Source organism: Boleophthalmus pectinirostris, unplaced genomic scaffold, assembly GCF_026225935.1.
Source record: "Boleophthalmus pectinirostris isolate CB_2022bp ecotype Guang Dong unplaced genomic scaffold, ASM2622593v1 HiC_scaffold_22, whole genome shotgun sequence".
NCBI lineage: Eukaryota > Metazoa > Chordata > Actinopteri > Gobiiformes > Gobiidae > Boleophthalmus > Boleophthalmus pectinirostris.
This window is the reverse complement of record NW_026571190.1, coordinates 19,916,643-19,926,662: the sequence shown is the minus strand read 5'-3', so window position 1 is coordinate 19,926,662 and position 10,020 is coordinate 19,916,643. Positions and strand designations below refer to the sequence as shown.

At 37.6% G+C, this 10,020-nt stretch overlaps 2 protein-coding genes across 3 annotated transcripts; one reads left to right on the top strand and one right to left on the bottom strand.

The window, feature by feature from the left end:
• Positions 1-93: 93 nt before the first annotated feature.
• Positions 94-2,288, bottom strand: cunh22orf23 (chromosome unknown C22orf23 homolog). 2 transcript variants are annotated; one of them, XM_055157898.1, is made up of 7 exons: positions 1,621-2,288; positions 1,443-1,527; positions 1,239-1,301; positions 834-1,007; positions 568-696; positions 294-394; positions 94-210 (listed from the first exon to the last, which is right to left on the bottom strand). In XM_055157898.1, exons 2-7 carry the CDS (start codon positions 1,525-1,527, stop codon positions 118-120), a joined length of 645 nt encoding a protein of 214 aa, XP_055013873.1. In that variant the 5' UTR covers positions 1,621-2,288; the 3' UTR covers positions 94-117. The 2 variants fall into 2 exon arrangements, with proteins under 2 accessions (XP_055013873.1, XP_055013874.1); XM_055157899.1 differs by lacking the exon at positions 1,621-2,288 and having other exon boundaries at positions 1,410-1,497.
• A 719-nt stretch (positions 2,289-3,007) lies between these two features.
• On the top strand, positions 3,008-5,024 carry klf1 (Kruppel-like factor 1 (erythroid)). Its single transcript, XM_020941935.2, has 3 exons — positions 3,008-3,331; positions 3,521-4,322; positions 4,433-5,024. Exons 1-3 carry the CDS (start codon positions 3,257-3,259, stop codon positions 4,606-4,608), a joined length of 1,053 nt encoding a protein of 350 aa, XP_020797594.1. The 5' UTR covers positions 3,008-3,256; the 3' UTR covers positions 4,609-5,024.
• Positions 5,025-10,020: the final 4,996 nt, after the last annotated feature.

The window sequence follows — 10,020 nt, the reverse complement described above, 5'->3', positions numbered from 1 at the left end:
CTCATGAGACATCTTACTTACATCTTACTTAAAACTGTTTTAAAGTTTATGGTTCAACATCACAAAAAAAAAAAAAACTCACACTAATCCACCTGCATTTAACAATATATTTTAGGGCTATTTTTCTTTTTCATCGACCTTCGTCTCCGACGATCCTCCCTCTGCTGTTTGACTGCTGGACTTGTTAAGCAGCTCTAGTTCTCTCACTCTCTACAATGGGAAAGAGAATAATATTATCCAAAACCAGTACTGATGCCAAATGGGCCGCTCTCATTCAAATTGACCTGTTTTACCTGTGATATTTCAGTGTTGATTATGCTGACATACTGTTGCTCTTGACCTAGAGATGCCATATCTTCCAGAAACTGACGTCTTTCTTCAATCTCCCCCAGGACTTTGAAGAAAATGAAAACCCATTTAAATGAATGATGATAATGGCAATGTCAACACCTATTTGGGGTTTCAGTTTGCAGGTATAGGTGCCATTTTGAGGACTTTGTTTTGACAATTTAAAAGATATAATAGTTTGTTTCTGAATTGTTAATTGGTAACAGTGGATATTCTTACTTTCATCTATACTGTCCTTTTCTTCTGGGGCTTCTGAATTTGAGGGACATTGTGTTATTGTAACTTTAGGTTCATCTTTTCCCATCTCCATAATTTTTTGAAGGCAGCGTTTCTCCTTCTCAAGATCTCCTACAGAAAAATACAAGGTATAATGAAAAAACTAAAAAAAAACTCTAATGAAAAAATACACACACAATGAACATTTTAAATTATAATATATACTAGTACTTGTTACTGGAATAGAAAAGCCTGATTTCTAAACTCACGGGTTGGACCAGGTCTGAACTTGTCCCGGACGTAGCTGTCCCCTGCTTTACACTGGTCAGCACTGCGTTTTTGTGGTTTCTTTGGAAGTTGACGCGAAGTAGATCGGCTTGGTTTGGACTGAGGAGGAGGAGGGGGTGGGTTCGCGGCTCCTATCAAGTGCAAAGGTGCTCCATCTGTAAGTCAGATAATGTCAATCACACACTTTTAACTTTTGTTAGTACAATAAACCACAGTAAAAGTTATGAGTTTACACTGAAAATTCTATCTCTAAAGGGTAGGTAATAAAGCTTACTTAACCAGCCTATTTTCTTTTTATTTACGTAGGTCTATTCACAATGAGGCACATTTTGTTGCATAAAATTTACTAAAGTGTAGCCTAGTATAAAAATAAAAAAGGTACTCACTTTTAAGGCACTCACGGATCTGTCTTTTGTGACCATTGGCAATATATGACTCCTGCATCATCACTGCGAAAATTAAGAAAACTTATTATGAAATTCGATAGTAAAACTATATAGCCTAACAATATACATAAATACACACATTTATATTTTAATAAATAGAATAGACATTACACTCGTTGCATCTGTGCACATCAATTCACTCACGCTGAAGCAGCTCCTGTGTCTTCTGACTGTATGCGTTGGGCCGTGCACAACTCCATAGTCCCCCTGAGGCTCTCGGTTTGTCCATCTGTTAGGCATTTCATCATCATAACAACAGTTTAAAAAACTGAATTAAACGACCACATAATGGATGAAGATTTAGATATTTTCGGAAGACTACCTTTTAGATCAGAAATTAAACTATGCGTCCTGGATGCGCTTCCTGTTGCGGTTACCACGACAACTGCAGTCTACGGGATCAACAAACCGCTGGAGCAACTTAAGAGTTTTTTGTTGTTGTTTTTTTGTTTTTTGTTTTTATTAACACCAAATACATGCATTTTGTTGGTTTGTATGTCAGTAAACACTTACAAATGCATGTCATATACTTTTCCGTAAAAACTGACGCAGAGAATAAATTTGATCACGTGTCTATGCACACGTGCCCTATCTTATTATGCTTCTATATGTTTGAGTTTTCTTACAGGATACTTTTTCGAGCTACCTAAGTTGACCATCCCTTTAGGACAGCTTAGATTTTAGGACAAAATTAGGTTAAGTCCTATAATACATTGTTTCCGTTTGAATAGTAGAATTAATAGGCTACAGCCACTGGTAATCAAATAGCCTACACGCTGGTCTATCTTATGACAGATGTAGGGCTCTTTTTACTGATGTGCTTTGATACCAAGATATAATATCTAATCAGACTACCTTCATCCATAAAATAGACAAATGCATATTCACTGGCTTGTCTAGGTATTGTTTTCTAACAATAGACAGCTTTCAGCTTTCAAACAGACTTGCCATGGTGTTGTTTCTGTCAAGTGCAGGGCTGTTGTTGTGAGACCTGAGTGTCTGGAGATGTCGTCACTCGTAGGTTTGAGTGCTTATCAGTGGTGGACACCTGATCAGGGCCAGCAGCGCTCTAAAGTTCATTATCACTTAAAGCGCAGCAGCCTGTCTCTGCCCCAACATCTAGATAAACAAATATCACTGAGGAACAGGGACCTTCTAAGAAGTCAAAACCACAAGTCCCAACAGAGAAAATGGGACAGTCAAGTTGGACAACTATACGTTCTCGAAGTATTTTGAATAGGCCTAAGCTTTCCTATCATACTATCTACAATTAAAATAGACCCAGATGTAGCCTTATTTCATTTTTTTCTCTTTTGTTATTCCTTTTTTTAAATCAATGTGTTTAGACTGTGTTTATTCAAGATTTCAAACTATTTACTCCAATAAACGTGTGTTAAAAATTTGCAAATGATAGTCAATGATTTTGATATCTTTTAAACCTCAAACTTTCAATAATGTAGTAGTAGGGTTTATCTCAGTAATTGTTGCATCAGGAAATCTTGATCTTATGACTAAATACATCTACGACAACAAAGCCTAGTATTTATTTTTATTTTTTATTGACAAAACAAAAAGTTGTTTTAGTTTTTAGCACAGTTGATCTGATTACCATAGAGGAGGAAGTTGGTGAGCCTAATGATTGTATTAAGTGTATGAAACGACGTAGTAGTTAACGCTCCACCTCCTAACGGTCAAAACCTACGTGAAAAAGTGAGATTTGGGGTTGAAGTTGCAGCTGACAGAGATAGACAAGACAGCAGTGAGATATCAGTGGCGCTATGGAGCTTTAGGAAAGTGTTTGTGCAGCCTCTGAACAGGACTGTAACTGGGGAGAGGGTTTGGTGACGAGTTTTTATTGATTTTAGAAGTAATTTTAAAGATTTTTTAAAGTAAGATTTTTAAAGTTCATAAAGTCAGATTTGTAGTTGTCTATTAGTCTGTAATATCTGAGGTGCTCGATGGCTGTTGCGCAGGCTGTACTCCCCTCCTTCAGCTCCTTTACTAACTTCACCCCCTCCACTGACAATATGAAGGTAAGAAAAATGTTTATGTTTAAGTACATAGTGCTATATGGGAATATATTTCAGTTCCATAGCTTTATGTTTGATACTGTATGTCTTCTGTTGATGGTTTTAAGAAATGTATACCTAAAATATTAACTTCCCAGTTTCACATAAACATCTCTTCATATGGATGTAAAGATGTTTATTTTTCACCATCAGGTTTGGGATGCAGAGGTGAGCTCTCTCCCCGTGGACCCCCTCAGCAGCAGGATGTTACCCCCAGACTCTGAGCAGCTCCAGGTTCAACACCTGACCCTGGAGGAGCTGGACAGTAACAGCCAGGCATCATGGGACATCGACCTCTTACTGTCGGACTGGGCCCTGAGCCCCTCACCAGAGCACTGTGTGAACACACAACCTGAGCTTCAAGAGATCAGCATCAAGTCGCTCACTGAGACATGTTCCTTCAAGGACCAGCAGGGTGGGAGTCATGTGGCCGAACCACTCTCCACAGTCGAGAGCTCGACTGTTCAGTCTGAGCTGTACCATCCTGGGTACTCTGACCCTCAGCCCACACGGACAGTTGCCATCTCAAATGTGGAGCAGTTTGGCTTTCCCCAGGCAAGCAGCATAGACAGGCACAGAGGAGCCTCTGCCAAGATCCTGTCCTGGGACTTCAGTCCATACTACGCCCCTCAGCAGCCCACTATGGTGGCCTACACAGACCACAGGTTCCTTCCTCCTCAAACTGTGCACCCTGACCCCAGACACTACAATTATGTGCCTCACTTTGGTCCCAGCAGTGTTTTCTGTGACTACAGTCCCACTGTTGGCCATGTGCCCTTGAACCAGCCCGGGCTGATACTGGCCTCTCCCCTCCCCCCAGGGGCACTGGAGGGCAAACGAGGGCGCCGGACCCTGGGCAAGAAGAGGCCAGCCATCCACAGCTGTGAGTATCCAGGCTGCTCCAAGACCTACACCAAGAGCTCGCACCTGAAGGCCCACCTCCGCACCCACACAGGTACAGCCAATCATCAGATAAATAAGAAATAAAATAATAATAATAATAATAACAACAACAATAACTTATAATAATAAGTGCATAAAAATAATAATAGTGTTTGTGACCAGGTGAAAAGCCGTACCATTGCTCCTGGGAGGGCTGCAGCTGGAAGTTTGCACGTTCAGATGAACTGACGCGTCACTATCGCAAACACACAGGTCAGAAGCCCTATGAGTGCCTGCTGTGTCAGAGGGCCTTCTCTCGCTCAGACCACCTGGCTCTGCACATGAAGAGACATGCATGAGATGAATACAGTTAATACAAATGAGAATAACAATGCTAAAGATTCACTAATATTTGAAGGAAATGTTCACAAACCACTCATTTGAGAAATAGGCAGGTAGGTAATTAGGTAATTTATTCAGTGATACAGACCTGATATTGGGACCAAGCAGAGACACTGTAGACACTGGGCATTGAAACACTAAAATAACTCCAGCCTTTGTAACTTTACTTATTATCTATAGATCACTGTGTGGTAGGTTTTATTTAAAAAGTGCCTTGTATTGTCTTTGTAGGTTACTTTATTTTGTTATGTTTAAAAAGGTAGCAGCATATTTATTGAGATATGTTTTATATCAAGATTATATTAATGTAGAGGATTTTCTATTCTAACAGTGTGTTTTTATCTTATTTTAAATAAAATATAGGAGCTGTAAATTGGTTTCCACTTGTCTACTTATACAGTGATGACCTCCCTACATCATATTGCTGTCTATTTGAGTTCTTGTGGTTCAAACGCATCGTCACAAGATTATGTAAGAGCTTTCTGTGATGTATGACTTTAGCCAATAGAGGGCAGTATATCATAGTTACAGGCCTATAACAGATCTGAGTGTTTGCAGTCAGAAAAGGAGCAGCAATCTGTTTATGTAATGGCCTGTTTATTGTTATTTAAAAGAAAAAATATATATATTATATTTAATATGTACATTTGGGAAAATATGATTAATATTAAGAATAATAGTCATAATATAATAATACAAATACTACTACTACTACTACTACCACTACTACTACTACTACTAATAATAATAATAATAATAATAATAATAATAATAATAATGAGCAACCCACAAGCATTGAAATTATGAATCTATTTTGACATGCGCTGTGAATCTGATAGGTATGCTGAGGACGTAAGTGTTTAGATTACATAATCTAGTTTAAATTTCCATTGTAACACGCTGGACAGGTTTTCATTGTGTAATAATTCCTTTTGATCTAAATGTAGCTAAAGGTTAATTACTCTCTACAAAATTTATTATGCAGCAAACAAGTAACAATGTATTAGGTTTTCACAATGGGCTACTATATTAATCCATAGTTTAATGCTGCATTATATTCACCTGCTGCCAAGTCATATTTTTCACAGGTGTAATGATCTGACATCATTTAGTTTATAAAACTTTAGGAGGCAAGAGTGCTACTTGGATATGTAGAGGATGCAAAATTGTCCTTTTGGTGCTCTTCAGTATGTAATTACTATAACCATGGCATAAAGCACTATATAATTAATCCAATTACCGGTATAGTCTTAAACCATACAACAATGAAACTACCTCATAATTATAAAGTGATGCAACTGAGATGTTTGAACTAATGTAAGAATACAGAATGTCAACACATATAGTTTCCATCATTTGAAACTTAACCCAGTGCTACTGAGCTTCAGTTTCCAGTTATTCTCTTAAGATGAATTGATAAATAAACTGCACAAAGTGAAATGTTTGCGCTGAAATGTGTGTGTCTGCCTAACAACTTACTGAGCAACTTTCCAGAGTGGTTCCAACTCGAACTGGATGCCCATAGTGGGGTATATTCTCTTGTCACTTCTAAAAAGGAGTATAAAATGTTAATCACCTTAATAGATAACCACATCACCAAACCAAGTCTAATCAGATTCAGGTTATATTTTACATCAAATGAACAACTGTGTACACCAGCACAGTGAAAACAGGGAAGCTAATAAAGTATGTCCACACTGTTATTGCATTTCATTATTGCAACCTATCCTAACTACCCATTAACATTACTTAACTTCCTCAATTTTGTGCAATTTCTTGTCCTTCAAGGCAACAAAATCTTTTTCCAAGAATAATAATATTAAGACATTTGTTTATACATATAATTTCAGTGCCACACCACCTACACGTACTTCATCATGCATTTTAAGTCTCAGAAGGGAATATAATGTACATTGTTGCAATGACCTAAAGTGACTGCATATGAACACAAGACTGACCTGTGTTGACACTGTGAAGCTTATTGTACAGTTTAATATTTGAACAGTCACTCGCTGTGAGCCTACATCTATAAATGGATTTCTTCTGCATTATTAAGCTGTGTTACTTCAGGACAGCGATACAGTTGTCATGTTATCTTTTCTCTCAAGGGCACAACTTTCAGTGAAGCAATGTGCACAGTGTTATTGAGAACTATATGATTACACAGAGGTGGAGGTAGGTTTTACTATAGTGGAAAAAATGACTAAATGAGTGCATCAGTGGGTTAAGAGCGTGAGCTGCTTATATAAATATAGTATTTAAAACACATCCAAACCTGTTAACATTTTGGAGAGACACTCAGATATTTAACTGGCAAGATAAAACAACAATTACTTGAATTTCAGAACTTATTTGTTCAGGTTTAAATTAGTTATGTTGTTGTTACTAAACATCCAAGTGCATAACAAAAGCATGTAACTTAGCCCCAATGGACAGACAATGAATAAGTAGTACTGGCTATCTATGAAAAAAAGACCTGTATGGCCTGCCTCTTGTCACCACTATAGTTACAAGTTAGTTCTTCAAAAACAATGCTTTAGGGCTGCACAATATATCGCAATCAATGTCACAATAACGTAATAGTCAATGTCATAATATCAAACTAAATATATTGCAATAACACCAAGGTTGTCCATCTGACAAAAATGTACTGTTTTTAAAATGGAAAAGAATAATAAATAAGGCTGACCCCAAAGAGGCTGAGAGAAGGAGAGATTTTCTGATGTTTTTCCTACTGTAGTCACTTCACCAGTTTGATGGTTAATGCTGACAGTACCACTTATAACTTCTCTTTCCAGGACTTCTACTAATCTTTCTTGGAGGCCCTGGTATTGCCATTGTTTAGTACAGCAATCGCAGCAACAATGGCTTTACCCTACTTGTCCACCGCCACGATGTTGGTTCTCTATCACCATTCTGTCAGTCTGCAACTGGAAGTCCCATAGGATTTTGGCTCGATCATTCTGCACTACCTTTGGTGGTGTTTCCTATTTTGACCTTGGGGTCTCCAGCCTGTACTCTGCTCAGATCTCTAAAGCTATTGGTAGGATGTCTTCATATCAGCCACTTTAGTTATGTTCAGATGGAACATACCATGTAAGGGCTTGCCCTCCCATGATGGTCCCTCCAGCACCTCTTCCTCTGCGCCCAACTGTCTGAGACATTCTTTAAGCACGTCATCCTTGTCCTTGATGTACTTATGGATTTGGGATGTTTCATGGACAGTGGCTCTCATGCTCACTAATCCTCGGCCTCCTTCCTTATGCCTTGCGTACAGGCTCCAGGTGCTAGATTTGGAATGGAACCCTTTATGCATGGTCAAGATCTTTTGTTTCTTTAGTATGACTACTTTCTACTTTTTAAATTTACGGAAGGCATTAAATAAAATTAATTCATAATTATAAATTATTTTATATTTAAATCCTCAAAGTACCCACCCTTTTGCCTTGTTGAAAAATATTAATTAGAGTTATTTCTATTTCTCTTTGCTACATAATTCCATATAATCTGTGTGTAAGAATTTGTACACAGTGTATACACCCATATGCAAAGCGGCAGTTATGTAATCTGACCACTCAGGGCATGTGAGGACTGAGTGAAGCTATACCAGTTCAGTTGGGGTGAGCTCAAAATAAAAGAGCACATTGTTTTCTTTGAGCGATCTGTAGAAGACAACACTTCCTCCTCTTGCTCCCCTCTATCACAGCTGCACGGACCACTTCATCCTGGGGTATGTTAAGAGCAGAGACCCTGGCCCAGTTGGCTGAGATTACAACATGTGGTTTAACAACTGCAGATGAGGTGGTGGTGGTGAGTTTGTGAGCGAGCTGTGATGCAACACCCAGAAATCAGTACAAAGAAACAGCTTTAAAGGTCATCGTGGAATGTTCTCAGAAAGTGTTTTCCCAATAGCAAGCAGTCATACAAACTTACTGATCTGAGATTTTATTAAAAATTTGTAGCAGAAGGTAGACTAAAATGCTGTGTTTAATTTGAAAGAAAATTTTGCACATTTAAACCAAAGTATATAAGAAGTGAGACGCAATAAACTTTTCTGACTTTACATTTCAGATTCATTCATTCGTTCTCTTACAGCAAAAACAAACATCCATACAAGTCTGTTCTCAAATATTAATTGCAGCCCTACTTGATGTGAAAAACATTTGTACAAATTATAGTAACACATTTATTATCTCTTTTTATTGAGTTACCATAACAATTCATTACATATTTTAGAATATTTTTTACGACTGGATAAAGACAAACTCCTGCCGATACAGGCTAGTTGGATGCCAATGAAAAAAGCAGGTCATCAGACTGGTTTTAAAATGTTCGAAAACAAACTGTATAATTAAATATCAAGAAACCTGTAATTTAAGCAGGTACTGTCTTGTAAGATCTTGCCTTATTTATGTTTTATGTTTATGCAACAGGATGTTCTTGTAATAATGCTTCATATACAGACCATTTTAGCTCTTCAACATCAAAGGTGGCTTAAGATCAAAATAGGCTTGTTTCTCAGTCCACCATTTATCATTGAAACTCGAAAAAGCTGTTGTATAATGTCCCTCCACCTTGTCTTTTAGAGATTACTGAAGAATTCGAGAATGACTCACATTTCTGAGGGCATTATATAGTCAGAACAAAATAATATGTATATAAGAATAGCTGTCACATTAATAACAATGAAACCCATCTATCAGGATTTACATTTAAACTAAGATATGTTTAATTATATGGATTATTTTATGAAGAGTTTCTACCAAAGAACAAATTAAGACTATAGGCTTACACCTTGATTGACCACATGTGTCATGTGTATTTGTGGGTCAAATCAGGAGACATTAACCTCTAATGTCTCCCAAGAACTAATCCTGCCCAGTGTCCCCATTATGTGACATTGTGTAACAGAATAAACAGCACTGTCAATGAAGCCTGCACGGTGAAACAATCAAATTTAAATAGTTGCAACTATCAAATTCAGTGTGTAATGTGTAAATATGCCCTTATGGTCTTATAATTTACATGAATATTAGACTTTGCAATATGCCTTTTATCGTGACAAAAACAGGTAAACTTAAAGATGCACTGCGTATTTTCTGGTAGATGGTCTGCTGCCTGCTTATCTACATGGACATGTTTGTGCATGAGGGGGACTAGCAGGTTACAGCATTACAATACATCACAAGTCAGATCTGTGGAGGGTCGCCCCTATTCACTGAAGGAATTCATGTATTTTTGAGCAATAGAATCACTCGTAATGAAAAAAAGCTAGATAAATATGTTTAAAGTTACACCATGGACACCATCTGTATTGGACCCTTTGCCTGAAATGTTGCGCAGTGACCCTTTAAGTTAAAACTAGGCAA